The 23,196-nt window shown below is 39.0% G+C and overlaps 1 protein-coding gene across 1 annotated transcript; it reads right to left on the bottom strand.

Annotated features, from left to right (window-relative positions):
- Positions 1–2,720: 2,720 nt before the first annotated feature.
- Positions 2,721–10,704, bottom strand: lrrc3 (leucine rich repeat containing 3). The gene is made up of 3 exons (XM_052565235.1): positions 10,654–10,704; positions 8,353–8,697; positions 2,721–5,806 (listed from the first exon to the last, which is right to left on the bottom strand). The coding sequence occupies exon 3, from the start codon at positions 5,454–5,456 to the stop codon at positions 4,656–4,658; it is 801 nt and encodes a 266-aa protein (XP_052421195.1). The 5' UTR covers positions 5,457–5,806; positions 8,353–8,697; positions 10,654–10,704; the 3' UTR covers positions 2,721–4,655.
- Positions 10,705–23,196: the final 12,492 nt, after the last annotated feature.

Here is a 23,196-nt window from a genome sequence, read left to right as displayed (position 1 = left end):
ATTGCAATGAGTAATATGTTTCTGGCATGTTGTATGTTTTGCAACTATTCTTTTTAACCCTTAATGATGCAGTGTATAGCTTTTTAAACAACCATGGTGGAAGACGTGCACATATTCCATGATGACAATACCAAGATTCCCAGTGCTTTGATTCTGAAACACTGGTTCAATGAGGAATCTTTGTTATGTATGAATTGGTCAACATCTTACATTACTGAACCTGATGAATCTTGGTATTGGCATCCTGGAATATGGACATAGTAGGTGCACAGTAGGTGCATCTTCTGGTTCAATTTTCCGGTTGTTTGAGAAACAAAATGGGTTAAAAGAAATGTTGCCAAACATACAACATGGCAGAAATATATTAATCACAGCCATAATGATTCAGTTTTAAAATCCTATTTGTTAATTTAAATTGTGGCCAACAAATTATACAGGAAAAAGTATAGAGGAAAATTTAATAAATAATAATTTAAACTGAAAACAAGGTGTGATGTGTCATACTTCTGGACATCTTGAAAGGATGCTCCGAAAAGTTAAATAAATGTAAATGCATAAACTAATATGAGTCAAAGGAGTGGGTATATACTTGTCTGAACAGAAGAGTCTGTGTGTTTGGATAGATTATCATTTTATAATCCTCATACTAAAAAGTGGTAAATATTTAGAAAGAACAAGCAGATGTGTCCAGACTTTTGACTGCTACAGTAACTGAAACTGTAAATAGAAACAAATAGCCACAGGAGCTTATAAATTATTACTAAGACGTGTCAGAGAAATGCTAGAGGCTCAATACACAAATCTAGAAGGAAAGCAGTGTTTGGATGGCACAGATTACCCCTGTGGTGAAAGAGTACCAGTAAATAAACATCTCAGTGGGAGGACTCATGGCTAAGCAGAGATAACACTTCTGTAAATGACAATCTAGAGCACATGATAAAAATAGTAATAAATCTCTAATGTCTTCTGAGTGCTGTGAGCTCCACTTAGAAAAACACTCCTGTCTGCCTGTATGAATAGCTCAGGACAAGTGGTTTATAAAAAGCTCTGGTTGAGTAATTGTGAATAGCAAAATACTATTTCAATTAGCCTATTCTTAAAAGGCAAGTTTACATGCACTTCATCATAGTGCCCAAGCCGGGATCAATAAAAAACAGTTCATATACAGGTGGTATTATGACAGGCATGTAGTTAAAAGGAAGATATAAATATTATGCATGAACAAATGGGGCTCTCTGGTCAATATTTTATTCTCATTTATTGATTTTAAATTTCTTTTTGTGGCTCAGTCTTTCATGAAGTCTTAGCTTATTGTAATAGACTGCCAGAAAAGCAAGTAAAAACCAATCGATGATTTACTTTTATATAAAAAAATAAATAAAAAAAATCGACCAGCAGACTATGAGCTCATTAAATGTGAAACTTACTGCAAAATCTTTTTTTCAACTAAGCAACATGAAAGATGTTTTCATCAATAAAAACATTTTCTAGTGCATAGCCTGTGAGAGGATGTCAAGGTAAATACAAAGGGAAGTAAACACGGCTGGTTTACAAAAAGCGAGCAGCTTCAACATGGAGGGGGGAAACAAACAAAAAAAGAGTGAAACAAGTGTGTGTGTGTCTTTGGACCAGTTCACTGCATGTCATTTTAGGGCACAGAGAGCATCTGTCATTTATGCTGGCAGAGACTGATGGGTAAGCCATGCTGAGATGCTCAAATAACATCCATCTTACAGAGGTGAACTAGGTCAGTGATGACATTTGGAAAGCTGCTGATATTTCTTTAGGAAAATTTAACCCTCCTGCTTTGTGGGTATGGTAGTGTTGTAAAAAAAGAAAAATTGTAGTCTGACCTCAAACTGTTGTGGTTGGAGTCTGTTAAATGAAAATTAACTGGCTAAATATGAACTTCCCCTCGGTCCATCATAGATGTACATACATTTGTTTCTTCATCTGAACAGGTTTGGATAAATTTTAAATTGCATCACTTGCTTGCACTCTGCAGTAAATGGGTGCCATTAGAATGATGGATTTGTATTTATTTTTTCTTCACAAGACATTAATCGATGGACTGGAGACATGTGGATTCCTTGTGTATTACTGTGATTTTTTTAACTGTTTTTTATCAGCTGTTTGGACTCTCATTCTGACGGCACCCATTCACTGCAGAGAATAAAGCAAGTGATGATCAGCTAGTGATGTAATGCTACATTTCTCCAAATCTGTTCAGATGAAGAAACAACTCATTCTACACCTTGGATGACCTGAGTGTTAAGTACAATTTCAGCAAATTTGAATTTTGGGTAAAGTGTTCCTTTAAATCACTAAAACAATGTTATTACTATGAATGATTTACACAATTTCAAAAGAGATAATTAAAACATTTAACATTTAATAACCTAGCAGAAATTAGTAATAATCGTAGCATATCATTCACCTCCCAAGTGATGACAGATAAGCATCTCCTAGATTTCTTTAATATCCTGCTGGTGTGTCCAGATAAGCACCTTTCAGATTTATTGGAGTTAATATTTGCTAATGAGCTTTTATATAGCATGTCATCATACAATTGGTTAGCACATGAAATTCTAATCAAATTTTATTGAAGGAAACCTGATTGCATAGGATCCCAAATCCCTCAATATGTTTGGGCAAATCAAGACTTTGGCTATCGGGTACACTGATAAACGGCCAGGATTTCACAAACAGTACTATTATATATAAATACATTCTTATAGGGTCAATTGTTTACATAAAAACAGAACACTTGAGTGCTAAACACGGTCACATTAATGCTGAGATGGACCACCCATTCAAATGTTTGCTTTGAAGACAGAAACACAAACACAGTCACGTTCTCTTACACTTCGGTTTGATAGACCTTCACTGTATTGAGGGTGCCATCTAGTCCCTGAACAGTATGGCTTAAAGCGCACGGCAACATTCTGAACCTTCCCCTGTAATGAATCTGCTATTGATCTAGAGCTACAGACTCACATACGGCTAGACCTCGGGCCCCCTGGACAGGAAAGCAATCATAATATCCACTCTCAGTGGTATGACTCCTCACGAAATCCCTGAAGGTGCAGAACACATTTCTGCAAGGCATTGTTTTGCACCTAGTACTCACAGAAAAACAAAAGTAAATAAAATCAAGGACCACAAAGTAATCGATTTTTTGATTGCTGAGCATGTCCGCAAAAGCTCATTCACACAGTAGACTGAACGCTGTTTAGAAAACAATGAAGAAATCTAAAAGTCTGTTGGAAGTAGGAAGGAAGGCAGAGTCCTTCTAATAGCATTTTTATTTTCTTACAGTATGTTGCTATGATATACACTATGATATATACTACTGCTGAAAGGCTTGTCACAATGAAAAACTGATACAAGAGGACAGAAATACACATTAGTCTACATGAAATATAACCTGCAAGCCCTTTTAAACTAACACACAGGTGACAAAATCCATTTTGAAAGTATTTTGATTAAATCTTCTAATTGTACATATGGCCTATCAATCTGAGAAATCGTCAAAATACACCAAAATTTTCACTTGAGACTTCAAATGACACTGTTCTACTTAACACCTACTATTAAAGTACTATTTTAATTGTAGAAGAACAGAGATAGCAAACCAAATAATGCCCAATGCACAGTGTATTGGTGCTGAGGTACCAGGATTAGGCACTTGAGTAAATAGAACTCTGCCAAAAATGGGGCAAGTTTCCAGTTATCAAGGCAGAGCTTAACTGATGGCCTTTTTTTTCTTTTTTGGCAGTGATTATCTACTTGCTCTACTTGGTCAGCACTATAAAAGAAGAACAAAAATATCCCATATATCCAGCATTAAATATTCTGTTCTGAAATAACATTTAATTAGCATACAAATTAATAAAACCAGAGAATTCAAGAATTAATGGGATAAGCACCTGCAGAAAAAAAAAAACAGAGCTTCTGCAGCTTCCTGTCGTGAGGCACAAAGCGGCCACCACAGAGACTGCAGGACTTATGTAGGTCGACTGAGGGGACGTGAATGGGGACACTGAATTGCATCACAGAACAATTGTCAACACATTCATTGTGCTAAAACCTAGGAAAAACATTCACAATCAAATAAAATAATACTGGAACTCGTGAGGAGTAGGGCAAAATGTGTCAGTGGCTAATCTGTCATTTTTATAATCAATCAAACTGGAACAAATATTTAAAAAGCACTCAGCAAAATAAGCAGCTGCATACTGAATAAGAGGTGCTTTTCATTTTGCACGTAAAAAAAAAAATTATTGTCAAAGCAAATCAATAAAAGATACATTTCATGCATGTTAGGCATTTGGTAAGTTTCGGTTCCAACTGCACAAAATACTATTATTAGAAAATATTGAAAATAAAATATTATCAAAATTAAATATTTTGTCTTCTATATGAAAATGTCAATAATGTACAGGAAAAAAAAACTTTGGAACTGGTTTTTGCCCAGCAAATGATTTCTTTTAAGTGCATACAAATACAGTTTTCTCAATGATTCCTTGTTTCTCATTTCTTTGAGGACAAACTGAGTAAATGACACATCTTACCCCACTCTCCCTTATAAGGCTTGCTGTTGTGCCATCATCAATGTGCCAAACACATTCACTCCTACACTGCATTGACTGATGCTAGAGAACAGTGCTGATTGTGTCAAAGTCCTTACTAATTTGGGAGCTACTTGGCAGGGACTTGAGGTACTCCAGATGCCTCCTAGCATCTTCCTGGTTATGCCGTACGTAATAGATGACATAAGCGATAACCATCGTGAACCAACCAAACATGGTGACAAACATAGCCACATCGGTAGTCTTATGGTGGAAGTTACAAAAGTTTATGCCCGAATCCAAGACCTGGATGACAGGCTTGCCGGCGTACTCTTCCTGAACAGCGGTGTGGCAGCTCACCTCGTTTACAGTCTCGGGATCCAGCCGGAGTTCACGCAACACCTCCTGAAGGGTGCACTCACAGTGCCATGGGTTGTTGGACAGGCTGATCTTGGCATGCAGCCGAGCGAAGGCTTCCTTAGGGACGCTTTGCATGTGATTATGGGACAGGTCGAGCGCCCGCAAGCTCTCTGTGACACCTTGAAAAGCCCCTGCGTCCACGGTTTCGATGGCGTTCCTTGACATGTCCAGCTCTTGGAGCCAGGGAAGGTTTTTAAAAGCCTGGTTTGGGATTTTGGTGATGTGATTGGAGGACAGAAGAAGCGACACAGTATTGTGAGGAAGGTCGGAGGGAATCTCTTCTAGGTTGCGAGAGGAACACTGCACAACCGTCAAGCCATTCCTCTCAGAGCAATGGCAACTCTTGGGACACGCAAAACCTTTTGCACTCAAACAAATCACAGCTAAAATGTATCTCAAGGTAAGGGGACAGCCATGAGGGATGAAGACTTTCTTTGACACATAAACCCCTCCAAGGAAAGTCATGTCCAGCTTCTTACTTTCTGAATGCTCTACACTTCAATTGCAGCCATTGTTATTCCAAGTCCTATTGAAAAATTAATGAATATAAATTACAGGTGTCATTCCAACAGCGGGAGTTTTTCCTTAGTAATGCCCTGTGAGAACATGTGGGGTAGTGATTTATAATTTTCAGGTGTTTGAAGTCATTGTTAGTGTCTTGGAGAGAATCCAAATGAGTCCATCAACATCTGAAAGGCAATTAAACATTTGAGAGGGAAATGTTCTACAGCCAAGTTTTAATTAGAAGCCAAAAGCAGGAGGAGGTTGTGAAGAGGGCTCCATTCACTTAACATCCCTCCTGCCAAGTCTGGAAACTGCAAGAATGAAAGGAGATAAGAAGAATCACCCACACAAACAGACGTTAATGTGAAGTAGAATGAATTAATATTTGATTAATTTAAATATTAATTAAAGGTGGCTTCAAAGGCATGGTTCACACAAAAATTAACTTTGTGTCATCATTTTCTCAACCTTTTGTAATTCTGAACCTGTATGAGTGTCCTTCTTCTGTGGAACATGAAAAGAAATTTTTCTATTTTTTTTTCTATTTTTAGAAATATATCAGTGGGGTTTTTTTCTTTCTCTACATACAATTGAAGTCAATGGTGACCAAAACGATCTGGTTTCCAACATTCATCAAAATCACAAAAACAGCATGGGGGTAAGTAAATGATGACAGAATTTTCATTTTTTAATTTTTTTTAACTACTTTAAAATATCCTTTGTAACATGAATAGCAATGTATCACAGAGTGTTCTGATCTGAAATGGCTCCAACCATGACAAAATATTTATTTAAGTCCCATAATTTTGCAGATAAATACATATAATCTCATTATATGAGAAAGGACAGATTTATTAAAACAAAACAAATCAATTTCTCATTTACTCCATGGCAACACAATGCTCATTAATGGCTATTAGAAACTCTAATGATAAAGCAAAAAAAAAAAAAAAAAGTAATCTAAATTTTCCCATCAGTGAATAGAGGAAATAGGCAGAATATTCCAGTTGTTTTAAATACTGACAAACTCAAAAAAGTTCAACAACAACGAAAACTTTTGGCTTATCATAAAAGTTGTCAATATGACAACTATATTTCAAGCCGTGTAAAAAAAAAAAAAAAAGAAAAAAAAATAGAAATATGATTAAATTAGAGTTGATTATTCGAAAAAAGCTTAGAGCAGCTTAGACATTGTGTTGTTTTTGTCGTGGAGGAATGGAAAACATCAGAAGATTTTCTTTTCAGGTTTCTAAACTTACATGAGGGAGAGGAATATTTCATTGGAGAACAGATCATAATGAGCTCCTTACATTGAGACAACCAATCAGATCACGACTGCCCTGTCTACACGGATAGCTTGTACTTTGTCAAAAAACCCTCTGCTGAGACAGCAACTCATTTTACAAGTGGATGTAAGGCAGGTAGATAATATTAATATGCGAAAGGCATGCTGCAGTGAAGCGACTTCCATTCTTTCCACTGAAACTTTGTCACAGACAGCACTCGAGACATGGATGCATCATCTTGAAAATGTCGAAATAGAAGATTAATTCACTGGAAATATACAGTGAGCAATAAGTAACCCAGCTCAGGATTGATTGCTGGTTCAGCAGAAGCTCAGTAACAGAAGCTGATTATTGTGATGGATGCTAAAACCACATGCCACGTTTGGAATCCAATAGGATGCAAGTACATGGTTCATCTATTAAGGCGTGTTGCGCAAGACAGTGAGACCGTGACAGTACAGCTCCAGCAAGCACAGCACGTTGCATTTTGGTTGCAGTTAGGCAGAAGTGCCTTTTAAAAACATCTAGAGAAACCACACATACCACTGAAAAAATGATAATGCACCACAATTAAACATGTTAAAAATGTTGATAATTATACCCGGCAGGGTTTCTTAAATATTAAAAACATCAGTATTTTTATAATGGAAACAAAACCTGCTTAAAATGCAACATTCGTAATATGCTTTATTTTAGCATAATCAAATGAATTAATATACTTGAATACAAACATGTCATTTGTCTCCTTTTTTAAGCTTACATGAAATTAAAAGCCAAATATGTGTCAACAACAGGAAATTTAACTTAAATTATTATTGCTTTACATTGTTAAGAAGGAGCGCACTAGACATTATTTTTCCCGTCTAGAGTCACAGGAGGTGTGTTTTTATTTATTATTATTATTTATTTATTTTTCTGAGGTAAGGCACTTAACCTCAAGATAAAAATATATCAATGTCTTCTTAACACATGAGAGCAATGTCATGTAGCTGTAAAACGGAATAAAAAACTGCTAGAATTATGCCAACTATTTAGATTATGATTTAGACTGCAATAATCTTATAGTCTACCTTTGACACCTTTTGAGCAAACTATTAACAAGAAAAAAGAAAGACAAGGTTGAATATCGTTTCATATCAAGCTCTCTCTCTCTGTGTGTGTGTGTGTTATTTTTAAAGACGACGCTGAGGGATCCTATTGGTAAACACTTTAAACAGAAAAAGTAGGAATCAAAAACTGGCACTACGATACAGGTAAGAAGGTACACTGTACGAGGCTGGACTTGGTATGTCCTGCTAACAACTGAATGAATACGAGAAAAGAAATGAAACAAGGAGTCACCTTGTAGAGAAATACATATGACGTAAAAACAGTAAAATCAAAATAATACTGCAACAAAAACATTGCATGGCCATATAAAGACAAGACAAATCCCCAGCACTTCACAAAATGAATTACATTTACGAACTAAATGCATTTAGCCAATACCCTTTTCATGTGTGGTTTCAAATAGAAAAATATTAGAAAGTTAGCCTTTCTTAATATAAACTGAATGCTTCATAATGACTTACCATAGTTTGTTGATATTTCAGTGGATCAGTCGCCTTTGTAGTGAGTAAAAGTGAAGAGCACACAGCAGCTATAAGACATCTGCCTTGCGCTGATTGGATGCTGAGCCCCGCGCGCTGCTCCGGAGGCTGATGGTGCGCTCGCTCCACCCGCATCTCACCGACTGCTCGTGGTGGGGATTTTGATTCATTCCAGTAATTCGAGTCTTTTGAATCAGTTCACCAAAAAGATCCATTCATTTGCGTTTTCAAGTGGAATCCTTTGACCAACGTGACTGGTTCGTTCAGTGGTCCCTTCTGCTGGCTGCATCGTTGGTAGACGAGTCCTTATGTGTTTGAAGGACTATTCTATTGTAAAATAATAACACTTTTATTGCAATACTTCTTATAATGAATATCTTACGAGCTAAGGTAAAATACCCAAAGTGACGGTCATGAAAAATAGCATTATCCTAATTCCCGTGTTTTATGATTTCTATCGAATGGCTTCCTAATCTTGATCACCACGCCCAAATAAATCGTGTTTTACCTGATGTAAGTTTGCAGTCTATTTTAAATACAGTAAAAGTATATTGGCAACAAAAAACGTTGTATTTCAGCCAGGCGCAGGTAAACAAACAGCCACCAAATCATGAAAAAATCTTCTGAGAAGTGTTGGGAGCGTTAAAAACAAAACACTGCTGCCACGAGGCTTTGAACCCACGCTTCAGAGTGCCTTTCAAAATTAGTCTACTAGTTACATTGTATTTATTATTCTTCTACCAAAGTCATGTGATATAGTCAAAGTGTTTCGAAATGGTCAAAAAGTGCTACAAAAAAAAAATGCTGTTGATAGCCTGTTGGCTATACCGTGAAGGACACATGTTTATTTATTTATTTATTTGCAATGTAAGTGTAGTAAGACCTCAAGCTACCGTTTGTTTGTTTCTGTTGAGATTTTGCAAGATTTAGACAATATCAAAACAAGGATGCTTCTAACAGTTCGTAATTAGTGTTTTTAATTTATAGTTTTGTGTAACTATAATGTGGATATATTTTGAATGGTCATTCAAGTCTTCAAGAATTCGGAAGCAAAAACTACACTACTGTAGTTTAAATACAGCCTAGAGCCAATAATAGTCAAATTATAATAGCATTTATTGCTTGTTTCAGGCTACAATAATATAAAGGGTACTTGAGGAAATGTATCCAGGCTTGAATAAAACATAAAACACACCAGTAATGACCTGACTGTAAAATGTAACCCTGGACCACAAAACCAGTCATAAGGGTAAATTTCATGAAATTGAGATATATACATCACCTGGAAGTTGAATAAATAAGCTTTCCATTGATGTATGGTTTGTTGGGATAGGAAAATATTTGATACAACTATTTGAAAATCTGGAATATGAGGATGCAAAAAAAAAAAAAAAAAAGAACATTTAAAATTGAGAAATTCACCTTTAAAGTTGTAATAAAGTTCTTAGCAATGCAATTACTAATCAAAAATTTAGTTTTTATATATTTACAATAAGACATTTACTAAATATCTTCATGGAACATGATCTTTACTTAATATTCGAATTATTTTTGACAAAATTAAAATGGATAATCTTGACCCATACAATGTGTTTTTGGCTATTGCTAATATACTCTACCTGTGCTACTTATGACTGGTTTTGTGATCCAGGGTCACTTATGATTTAGGAACTAATTAAAATCCCTCACCATGAACCTAGAATTGCCAACACTTCCTTATTTTGGCAGGACTGCAGAATATAAAATGACTCAACATAATGAGTAGTCTGTCAGTGACAGCTGACAGGTCAGACCATCACTGCACAGGACGGGAGCCACTTGTCAAAACCTTGCTCATGTGACATACGCGCAAGTCTTACGAAACTGGGTGCACTGCTGTGTGTAAAATGAGGATACAATTATATTTGTGTGCCTCGACTTTGTGTTTATGAATCCATTTGTTTCTTAAATGTAGATCTCTTCCATGAAGAAACAACAATTTGTGCTGAGGGCAGTAAGAAATTAAAGAGTAGCCTATAAATGTTTACAACCTATTTGTCTGGTTGCACATCACAACATTTTTTCTTTTTTCTTTTTCTTGAAAGCCTCACAGGCACATCATTTGTAGAATCCTATTAAACATTGTGGTTCAGGGTTTTCCCCTAAGGTAAAGATAAGAAAAATGCTCCCTTTTTCATTGTGGCTTTCTCAAACCTATATAGCCTACAATGACTCCAGTTTCAAACAGGGATGTATTTCCTGAGATAATTAAAAGTGTGAAATCAAAAGCGTTTAATTACTTACCACCACTGTGTTCCTGCCAACACCATCCACCGGTTAAATCACATCAGTTACAGGGTGTGATTTACATCAAGTGAACAAATTTGCTTAGGGCAAGTTATTACCTTAATTGCTTCTGTTGAATTATGGGTAATGTAGTTTAAAACAGAATTTACACATAATTGAAGATATTGTGAACACAAAGATCTCCTCAGAGAGCCCCTTACAACTGAATATGTGGGGATAATTGGGATATTACAAGGAGTTCATAAAAAAGATTAATGTTCAGATCTTTCCAGTGACTCGCTTTGAGAGTCCAAAATATTCCCCTCTGGAGAAGTTTGTTCAGTCTCACCCCTCCTTTATATTATTCTCTGTAATTTTAATGATCTTCAGGGTGTCTAGATTGAATATGTGGGCAGTTTCAGAAAGCTTGGGTTTGTTACTCAACCATTTTCAATTCATAATATCATCTTTTCACCAAACAACAACAGTATTCTACTTGCTTTTCTTTTGGCCAAAGATAAGAGATTGTTATGAATAATACTGGTTTTCATTGTACATTTAGCTGTTGGCAGACAGACCCTCAGTGAACTCTTGATTGTTTTGTATTTTGTAAGCAGTTCCCCGAACTCTTATTTCCTCAGCTGCTCATTGTACCTGGAGGCACTATTTTTATCTCCCAGCCATTTACCAGAATTGCATAAGCAGCCATTTCTTCTAATAAAAACTAGTGCACTGCTGGGACAGATTCAGCTTAATGTATTTTAATGTAGATATATTTTATTGCATCTTCCTTTTGGGAAAACAGTGTATTTTATCCAATGATAATAACATTTATCAAATAAACTAGCATTTTTAGCATGTACAGCTTCACACAAACATTGAAATCTTGGCATCTGAATACAGATTTAGAATTTTAATAAAGCAATAAGGCTGCTGCCACTGTCAGTCAATCCTTCAATCTGTGTGACCAGAAATACTGTTTTTTGCAGTATGCTGTAAAAGAAAAAGCTTATAAACTTGTTCTCACCATGCATGAGCACAAGGTAAAAAAGTTGCCAGTAAATGCACATAAAAATCAATTTTTAGCAATACTACTGCTTCCTGGTGGATTTTGTCGAGTCCATTCATGGCAGGAGGAGATTTCAGAAATTACAGATGAGCTGTGCTCAGTATAAATGAGTTGGATTTAAGTGACAGGTACAGACAGCAGTCTGTCTGCACTTCAGTTCGACGTTCGTCTTTCTGCTTCGGATCTCTTACAGCTATATGACATATCATGGCACCCAACTGAGATACTAAGATAACAGTTGCAATTTAGTGATTCCCTGGAGGTTGAATTTAGATTACTGAATATTTCTACACATCACCTGACTTGATGTGCTCAGGATTGATGATTGAAAGTGAAAGAGTGAAGACAAGTGAGCTGTGATTTATAGCTCATAAGATCACAAACAGCACAGTCAGTTTCTGAGTTTCTCTGACCAGGGTACAAAGTAGAAGTGTAGAAGTCTGTAGAAGTTTTATATTAATTTTGTTCATAAGAATATATGAGAGAACATAAATGTTATACTGCATGTTGAGCTGATTTGGATTCTTAATAGGGTGGGTGTGTGTGTGGAGGCCTTTAAAGAGTCTCTTTGACCTTTTTGTTTAGCTACTGTAGATGGTTAGATGCATTATTAATGTTCAACTCTGCTGAAGTGGACAGTTATGAAAAGATATAGATAAGAAAGAGGATGGCATTCACTTGTGAGAAAGTGAGGCTTCTAGTGAACGTCCAGCTACAGCCCTATAAAAACTCTGATAACGCAGTTATTGCATTCATCCATTTTAATGTGGAAACTTGCCCTGTTTTGATGTGCTATATCAGTCTTCCATAACATTCATTGCTCGGCTGCCCATTGGAGAATGTTATTGCACACAGATTCCTCCTAGCTCTTAAGACTTAATGGAGTTCTCAGTTATATTTTAGATGTGTCTCCTAAAAATACTTGTACTGATACTTGTGAACAACTGAGTGCAGAGAATTTGTATGTAGAATTGATACAGTTCCTATCTGTAAAAACATTTTTCAAATATATATATATATATATATATATATATATATATATATATATATATATATATATATATACATATATATATATATACCTGATCAACATGCCCTGTATTTCTGTTGGAGGTTCAAGGAGACGTACTGTATAACATGGCATTGCAAAGTCATTAGTCATGCACAAACTTTACCTAATTGTTTAAGGCAGCCCATTTTCTCTTTCAGTACACCTTCACCTGAATGATTTCCCTCTTCTCGAGTGTCTTTAATGGATAAATTACGTGTCAAGTGTCAAAAGAGAATTCTGCCTGTGTGACCATCGGACTAATTGAAGCGAATCAGTGCTGTGACAAAGCAAATCCATCTCCTCTGATGGTTTGGGTCCTGATTAAAACACGCTTTTAACCCACTTAGATTTATCACAATTAGCCCATGAGGTCCAGTCGGGGTGTGCTGGTCACTGTCACAAATCTGAAAACCAGGTCCCACAGTGCACCTACATTTGTCAGAGCCAAGATGAACAGTGTTTCGGAGGTTAATTAAAAAACCTGCTCTGTATAAAGCTCTTACGACGCATCAACGCCGTGACAATCCAGTGTGAAACGATCCTTCGAGAAGCTCTTAAACGGCCTCTGTCATGGATAAAGAGAGGTAGTGAGGTGTGGAAAAGGGAAATTATTTTGCCCTGCATTGTGCGTTAAACGGTCAGCCGTGCGTGGAGTTGATAACAATGCAGTGCCTAGAAATTTGTGAGTGTGATTTGAGGGCATCTGAATAAACTGGATCCTGGCAAATTCAATCAGGAGTTCAAAGACCTTGTGTTTAGACAGCATGCACGGTGCAAATTTAATATAGATTCATCATTAACATTTTAGACCTTGTGATACCTCCAACGGTGATACCTTATAATCTGGTCTGCCTCCTTCAATGTAAAGCAGTGATTTTTGAATAGAGGTTCACATCTTTAACCTTGCTGAAACCTGACCAACAAAAGACAACAGACTCATTGTAATCAGTAATACTATCTACACTGGATGCACTGTGGATCCTTTGCAGTGAATGGGTGCTGCCAAAAAAACAGCTGATAAAAAATCACAATAATTCACAAGTAATCCACATGGCTCCAGTCCATCAATTAACATCTTGGAGAGTAAAAAAACTGAGTGTTTGTAAAGAACAAATGCATCATTCATGTGTTTTAACTTTAAACTATTGCTTCTGACCAATATTCAAATCCATAGTCTAAAATAATGCTAACTCCAGTTAACAATCCATGTTGTTAAAAAAAAGAAAAAAAAAAAACTAAATCCACTGGTTTTGGATATTCACTTGTAAATTACTCGATCTGTGCTTTCTTTTTTGACTTTTTCACTGGAGAAAGCAATATTCACGAGTTCACCCTTACATCTAATCTGAAGGCAAATAGTAGGCATATTTTGGCGTGCTGTCCTGGGGGAGGGGTCCGGGCCCGGAGCATAGCCCGAACCCAAATAACTCCCCCTATCCCTAATTTGGGATAAATAGATTAGAAGTGAGGAGTTGGGGTGGAGGAGGGTTGCCGAAAAACTGTCGTGGGACAGGAGGTAGGAAGACTGGATATATATATATACGCTTGCGTGCTATTTAAGATGATTAGCTAAACGAGATGCACCTGTGCCAAATTGGATGATTATCTGATCGTGCTTCTCCCGAACTTTGTTAATAAAACCACATTTCACGAGTTCACCCTTACATCTAATCTGAAGGCAAATAGTAGGCATATTTTGGCGTGCTGTCCTGGGGGAGGGGTCCGGGCCCGGAGCATAGCCCGAACCCAAATAACTCCCCAAAAGAAGCTTAAAGACATAGGACAGCAGCCAGAGAGCTAAAATTTAGTTGCCCCCCAAAATATGCGTGTTGGGAAGAAAATGCAGAGCGACCGGGAGAGCCCGTGCAGTGTTCGACGAGAGCTGCGGCTCGCAACGTCTTACCAGCGAGCCCTCCGTGCCGCTTATGGGAGGAGCACGATGCCGGATATCAAGAAATGAGGGACTCTTGCTGCCTCCGAAGGGAGCTGCGGCTCTGCTGCACCGGAAGGGAGAGTCCCTCTTGCGGCTGAGTACGAGGCGCGGGTTGTTGCATCTGATGGAGGGCTCTCACTGCGACTGAAGGGAGCCAGCGACTGTATCCCATCGGGAGGGAGATCCCTGGCCGCCATAGAGTATGCAACATAACTCGGACGGGGGGTTCACACTGCGACCGAAGGGAGCCGTGGGTCTGCTGCACCAGAAGGGAGAGCCCCGTCAGATGCTGAATAGGCAATGAGATTCGAGCCGCGGTTTGGCGCGTCGGATGAAGGGCTCCTAATGCAACCGAAGGGAGCCAGCGGCTGTACCCCATCGGGAGGGAGATCCCTAGCCATCGTTGAGCATGCAACATAACTCAGATGGGGGGTTCACACTGTGACCGAAGGGAGCTGTGGGTCTGCTGCACCGGAAGAGGAGCCCTAGTCCGATGCTGAGAAGGCAAAGAGACGCGACTGTTGGAGGGACTCCCGCTGCATCCGAAGGGAGCTGCGGCTCTGCTGCACCGGAAGGGGGAGTCCCCCATTGCGGGTTTATGGAGGCACGTTTTTTTTTTTTTTTTTTTTGCCTCTGAGGGTTCTCCCAGCCTCCGTAGGGGGTTCGCAACTCTGCAGCAGGAGTGCTGCCCCGGAGGGGAGAGCCCTGATTGACGCTAACTGGAATACGACTGTTGGAGGGACTTTTGCTGCGTCCGAAGGGAGCTGCTGCTCTGCTGCACCGGAAAGGCGAGTCCCCCTTGCGATGCGAGGCATGGCTTGATGCGTCTGATGGAGGGCTCTCACTGCGACCGAAGGGAGCCAGCAGCTCTATTCCCCCGGGAGGGAGAACGCTGTCCGCCCTTGAGCATGCAACATAACTCAGATGGGGGGTTCACCCTGCGACCGAAGGGAGCCGTGGGTCTGCTGCACCGGAAGGGAGAGCCCCATCAGATGCAGAATAGGCAAGAAGATTCGAGGCACGGTTTGATGCATCGGATGGAGGGCTCCTGCTGCGACCGAAGGGAGCCAGCGGCTCTGTTCCCCCGGGAGGGAGATCCCGGTCCGTCATTGAGCATGCAACATAACTCAGACGGGGGGGGGTTCACCCTGCGACCGAAGGGAGCCGTGGGTCTGCTGCACCGGTAGGGGAGCCCCGTCCGATACGGAGTAGGCAAGAAAACGCGACTGATGGAGGGACTCTCGCTGCGTCCGAAGGGAGCTGCGGCTCTGCTGCACCGGAAGGGAGAGTCCCCCTTGCGACTGTATACGAGGCTTAATTTGATGCATCGGATGGAGGGCTGTCACAACGACCGAAGGGGGCCTGTGGCTCTGCTGCACCGGGAGGGATAACCCCGTCTGCCGCTGAGCGCGCAGCGCAACTCAATGACAGATGAAAGGCTCACACTGCGACCGAAGGGAGCCACTGCCCAGCTGCACCGGAAGGGAGAGCCCTGTCCGATGTTGAAATAGGCAAGGAGATTGTAACGATGGCTGGAGGGCCCTTACTTTGGCCGAAGAAACGATAACTGAGAGGCTTCTATTATTCAAGTACACAACATGATTTAAGGAGGAATATATATATATATATATATATATATATATATATATATATATATATATATTTATTTATTTATTTATTTTTTTTTTTTTTAAATGTCTGATGAACAACAACCGAGGGCATCTATCGGATTATGTGAGAGGCCCCTTTTGATCTGCTTAGGTTTAGGGCCGAAACGATTCCTCGAGTAACGCGATTACAAAAAATGATGTAGGCAAATTCCTTTGCTTCGAAGCCTCTTTTAATTTATTCTAAATCTCACGTCAGGTTCTTTCGCAATGATTTATTTTTTTAAATGTGACAACGCATTTTTTTTTTTTTTTTTGGCGGAAGGAGACAAGCGCTGCGTCCGAAAATCACGTACTGCAAGGAGTCAGCAGTGTTTTGATTTGAGGACGTAAAGAGAACGTTGTGGCATGTGTCCATTGCAAGACAGAGCTGGCATACCACAACTAGGGCCCTACAATTTCCGCGATGCAGAAAACGTGGAGGGGATCGCGGAATCCAGTCACAAAAACGGAATTTACAGTTGAACGCGGAATGGCACGGAACTTTGCCAATTATTATTATTATTATTGATTTTTTTTTTTTTTGAATGAATTAATCAAAATAGGTCATTGCACTTACATCCAATTCACGAATTAATATCTCTAAATATTAAGCCGGAACAGTATTTAAATGTAAATCCTGCATGTTCTGTGTGTCTCTGTTAATGAATGGAGCAGGAGCGCAACTTCCTTTATCACACACACACTGAAGCGCGCGTTACGCTCACAGTAATTTCTGCGTCTGCTGTCTCACTAAATAAGGACTTGAACACATGAACAACATCTCCAGAACTGCTCTGACAGTCAGTTCATGAGCATTTGACCATTTGATTTAAGTAAAACTAGCGTCACATCACATACACAGAACTGAAAAGGTACGTCAACCCGACTAAATAAAAGTCCGGGGTCCTGACATTTTATCCTACCCATCAGATTAACTTTGCATGCGCACATCAGTATAATTAAGCAAAAACACATTTTATTACTCGATTAAACTATGGATTTTTTTTTTTTTTTTTTTTTTGTTTTTTTTTTGAAGAATACTTTATTACTAATATTTTTAAACCAGAGTCATTGATGAAAGGAGGGTCCGTCGTGAATTTAGATTGGGCGTTCCGGAGTTGGACAAAAGCGAGCCTGATGAGGTTGAATTGGAGAATGGACATATATATATATATTTTTTTTTTTTTTTTTTTTTTTTTTTTTGAGGCTCTTGCGGCAGCGAGAATTGCGGCAGTAGGGAAGGATGGAAAGGGCTCCTGCGGGAGCAGACACTGCTATGGCAGTGGTGAAATATAGGTAGAGCCTCCTGCGGGAGCAGACACTGCTGCGGCAGTGGTGAAATATAGGTAGAGGCTCCTGCGGGAGCAGACACTGCTGCGGCAGTGGTGAAATATAGGTAGAGGCTCCTGCGGGAGCGGAGACTGCTGCGGCAGTGAGGACAAAACAGAAAAGGCTCCTGCAGGAGCGGACAATACTGCGGCAGTGGGGAGATATAGAGAAGGCTCCTGCGGGAGCGGACAATGCTGCGGCGGTGGGGAGATACAGAGAAAGCTCCTGCGGAAGGATGGCTGAAGTGAGGATTGACCGTTACAGACAGATAGGGCATGTTAGGAGAGTTAGCTATGGTAGATTAGGAGTTTTAGTGAAAGGGGATGAGCTGGCGTTAGAGGGGTTGGCTGAAGAGGGTTCGAGATAGATATATATAAATAAATAAAATAATCGGCCTGACCACTAATAGGTCTTGGTACCCTCTGCCTTCTGGCAAATCTGGAGCTGGAGGCCACTGAACAGAAAAATGGTTAGTAGCATGAGGGAGCGGAAGAGTTGAGGGCGCGTTTACGAATGGAGGCGGCCTCACGTTTGCTTCAGCTGCTGTAGCTGTGGGTCGTGGGAAGGGGCTGGGGTGTGTGATGTCTTGAAGAACCTGTGTAGCCTGCACTGCTAGCAGAAGTAACAGGATGGAAATACTGAGATGTGCAGGCCCGTGTTGCAAGTAAAAGTAGCTTCATGCTTGCTTTGGCTGCTTTAGTTGTTGGCTGATTTGACAATTGCTCAAACCTTGTCTGAATTAATACAGTCCTGTTGGAAAAGCATCTTTTCCTCTCGTTTTGGCCTTCGGGCCCTTTTAAACAGCCTCCAGAGCAGATAAATTTGGGATGCTGTTTTCCTGTTGTAGTATGGACTGTGAAAATAGAGGCTTTGAAACGATGTAGCATGTTTAGTTTTATAAACCATTGTACCAATAGACATGTCTATAGCAGTAACGTTAATTGCAGTAATGTGATATTCAAATTCAAGCCGTTTCTAAAGACATTTACTTTGCATGCTTTTCATATAACAGTCCTAAAAAGACGATAGAAAATTTACTCACACTTGTTGTTCTGCAGCCAAACACGAGGCAGTTGCGTTTTTTGAAAAATTCTGAATAAACATATGTCCCTAAAAAATATGTCCCTAAATAATTGATCCTGCCGGAATAATTGCACGAAACTTATGTCTGTATCATCTCAGTGAGGTTTAAACATGCACAGTAAAGTAAGTGTAATGGCTTTAGACATTTCGGTGTGGATGACAACTCTGCAAAAAGCCTTTGCTTCGAGTTAAGTCATAACGCCGTTTAACAAATTTTGGCGTCTTCATAAGCGCATTCTATATATAACGTCTATTTAAATTGTTCAGATGAGCAAATCACGAGGTTTTCTTGCATGATTAGCATTTTAATTGTTTGGTCAGACGGTTCATATATTGATCTATATATTCACGTTCATAAATCGGGGATTAAACGTGGAATTTATCTTTTGTATGCTAAATATGTAAACAAGCATATGTGCACAGTACCTATAACTGCGCTTTACATTTTGCAAGATTGACATGCTAAATGGCTAACTGACCCGGTTTACTCTCATCAATTTTGTTAAGATCAGATATGTACCAGTTCATTGCGTTTACGAACGACATGTATCCGTTTAATCAACTCGACATGTATACCGGTTTAGTCCTTTCGTTCACGAATGAGAGCTCTCGATCTCTGAGACTCATATGAAACTCGCTCATTGTGGATGACAACTGAAAAATTCTTCATGAATGAGTGTAAACTGAGAACGATTAGTTCGCCTAGAAGATTCATTCGAAAAAAACGATTCTTTCACGAACGACATGCCACTACAGCAACGCACGGTCTTCGCCGCTAGTGGAGGCAGCATCGAACTGCGCCACGGCTGAAAAAGCGAGAGAGGTTTACTGCGGGGAGAACTGGAGCACTGCTGCGATCCAGCATTATAAGAGAGCCCGGTCCTGGCGAGAAAATCATGTTGTCGAGTGAGGCGAGCTCAAGAATTTGCACGAGCTTTTGGCCACAACGTGTGGCTTGGCGAGAAGAGCAGCTGACGCGATGACGCTTGTTGGTGTTCGGCGGATAGATATTGTAACAGATATGCAGGTCAGCGATTCATGGGTTAAATTCTGTTTTATAAATTCAGACTGTTGGTACTAAATGCCAGCCTGGCTGGACTTAAATTACTTTACGATACCCATGCGAGCCTCAAAGGATACCTGAAACCAAATTCCTTAACATACACACACACACACACACAAAAAGAAACCTTTCTTTTTGTTCCTTACTTTTGTAAGTCCTTTATTAAATATGTATTTTATATGTTTGTGTATTGCATAAAATGGTTAATCCTGGGTAAATGGTTAAAGTGCTGACTTATAAGTGGAAATGCTTGATTTCAATCTTATACTTTCTCAAAAAGAAATGTTCTGCAACCCCCACACTCCTTGGTAGCTCGTAAAATTTTACGAGCTCACAGGACCACAGGACAGGAAACCTAATCCTTACAAAAGAATGATAGAATGTACTCAAATGTAGTCTTAATGTGTATAGTATTGTTTTTGCGGTACATTAGAGGTTTCCCATATAAATTGGGAATATCTGCAGTGTTATCATGTGTTAAACAAATCTTTAAATGTGTAATTCGATCTAAAAATTAGATCTTTGGTCATATATATATTATGTCTAGTCTTGTTCTAATCGTCATGCTTTGACAGACCCATTTATCTAGAGCAAAGTAATGAAAAATGTATTTAATCTGGAATAATGAACTTGCTTTAATATTCCTGATGAAATCGGACAGGCCCTAAATCATCAGGGGGTTGTCTCAACAGAGACAAAGGAACTTTCCCGCCGCTTCAGATCGCGGATGTTCATTGGGTGGTTCACGCGAAAAGAGGCGTGAACATCTCAAGCTATAAGAGTCGACCGAACAAGGTCCGCCTCTCTCTTCTCTTCTTGCGCTCTTCTTGCTCTTCTTCCCGTTCTCCGTTCTCGGGCCGCGCTCAGTTCTCCTCCCCCCTCAGCACACGGACTGAGGAGAGGAAAGCCATTTTCATGGCTCATTTGGAAACTTTCATTTTCGTTGTTTTGTTTTCTTTTCTTTACTAAGTTTATTCAACTATTCGCCTCTCCACACAATGAAGACGAATTCTGGAACATTGTTTGTTGAACCTTTCAAATACCGCGCGAAGATGAACGAACACCTCTTTGCAACAAAGGAACACGTGACTCCACGCTCACGCCAAGATCCAGCGCAGCTTGCGCGCGCGTCACACGGCCTCCGGCCCTTGCGCGCAGTTTTCAAAGGACCACGTGACATCACACGTGCGTCGCCGGTACCACGCTCACCCACTGGGCCATGCAAGTATCGTTTTCTATGGAGATTTAAATGCTGCTTTAAAGTGTTGCTATTATTTGATTCGTTGTTGGTTCCACTAAGGTTTACTGACTGATTTTCATACCTGAGCTCATTCTGTGATCTCTCTCGCTTTCTACACTTCTCTCTCTCTCTCTCTCTCGCTCTCTCTCTCTCTCTCTCTTTTATTTGGATTCCGTTATGTCTTGTAAATGTTTATTGTCTGTATTTTCGTACGCATATTTACTCTGTGTGATTTGTAGTCTGATGTATTACTAGTTGAATTATTAAAAACCCATATATAAAATGATTGGCTTTGGACTCCACCCCACTCACATTACGAGTCACTGAGATGTGTCTGATCTATAGCTACAAGCTCTAAATTTAGAAACTAAATTTATCATAAGGATAGGATAATATTTTCATGGCCAGAGAATACTTTTCCTTGAATTATAAGGCGTGATAACTTTATTGAAAATTGATAGGTCTACAGTGGTGTGCTGGACATACCACGGTTTGATCTGCAGTAATTTACAGTAAGAGATCACAATAATTGATATGAAGAATGTAATATTGACATATTAATGAGTAAATTACAGTGCCCTGTGATTAGTATTGGTATTGGCAATTGAGCTATTTTTCATAATCAATAAAATTAAATGTAACTGTCATCTGAGATATATATTAATCAAATTCTTGATTAATTATTCAAATTCCCTATATATCATTTGAGTTAATTACTATGTAAAACTCATTGTTGTTACAATATCTTCGTCGGAAGGAAGATTGGGCCTGTGATAAGATGACAGACAGAGCGAACCGAATGCTGACAGAGCGAACCGAATGCTGACAGAGCGAACCGAATGCTGACAGACGGTCTATGCCGAAAAACTGTCGTGGGACAGGAGGTAGGAAGACTGGATATATATATATACGCTTGCGTGCTATTTAAGATGATTAGCTAAACGAGATGCACCTGTGCCAAATTGGATGATTATCTGATCGTGCTTCTCCCGAACTTTGTTAATAAAACCACATTTATGGAGAGAGGACTTACCCAGAAACAACTATTTGAAGGACTTAATTAAAATGTAAAAAAAAATATATATATCTTACAAACAAAGAGTAATTGCTTCATAAGCCATTAATTGATAGTCATGTGAATTACTTGTGGATTGTTGTGATGTTTTTATCAGCTGTTTGAACTCTCATTCTGACGGCACCCATTCACTAGATTAATTTCTGAAGCGGTTGGCAAATAATGTTAAGTTCCTGTTAAGGTAATCTGTACCGTTAAAGAAACAAACGTATCTACATTTTGGATGGCCTGGGTGGGTACATTTTCAGCAAATGTAAATTTTTGGATGAACTATTTCTTTCAAGTTGACATGAAATGGAAATTGAGATTGTCTTCACCTAATTGTGACACATTAGAGAGAAACAGCTTCGTGAATGAGAAAAAAAAGATGTGGGGCAAGACTTGATTCTGTCAATTGGGAATTGGGACGTTAATGCTTTTAGCACATGATTAAAAAAAATATGGGCAAGGTTAAATTACTTCTAATAAACACAGCAATCACTCAAAAAAAAAAGTTGTTGAACGAACTTAAAAAAATTTGAGTAAACTTTTCCACGAAATTTAATTACATTTTCCAAACAATATCGAATTAGTTTGAAATGATTTGTAGTAATCTTGTTGTACAAACTTAAATTATTTTAGTCAAGACAACAAAAAGAAAATTGGTCCATTCAACTAGATAAAGTTTTGCCATGCCTAATAGAGAAAGTTGTGTCAGGTTAACTACTCTGAATTTTGTCATGCCTACTATATAAAATAATGCCATGTTAACTACATTCAATTTGGTCATGTCTACTATATCTAACAATGCAATGTCAACTACAAACATTTTCGTCCTACCTACTAGAAAAAATTTAAATCATTACACTTATCTAACTTGATTCTACAGTTACTTCCAAATGAAAGTGAAATACATGTTCTATTACATTAAAACCTATTTACTGTATACCTATAGTCTACTCCTGTGAAGAAAGTCAATATGTTAAAAGTCAGTCCATTTAGTAAAAATCTGTATTTAAAACATGAGCACATTTAACCTTGAGTGTCTTCTTAAAACTGCAAATATGGCAATTAAACATACTCACTAAGT

Source organism: Carassius gibelio, chromosome B9, assembly GCF_023724105.1.
Source record: "Carassius gibelio isolate Cgi1373 ecotype wild population from Czech Republic chromosome B9, carGib1.2-hapl.c, whole genome shotgun sequence".
Lineage (NCBI taxonomy): Eukaryota > Metazoa > Chordata > Actinopteri > Cypriniformes > Cyprinidae > Carassius > Carassius gibelio.
Note: the sequence above shows the minus strand (reverse complement) of the source record. Positions and strands in the feature narration are given on the sequence as shown.

Excerpts from the sequence above, each read along its gene's own strand:
- lrrc3 (XM_052565235.1), bottom strand. The coding sequence starts at position 5,456 with ATGACTTTCCTTGGAGGGGTTTATGTGTCAAAGAAAGTCTTCATCCCT.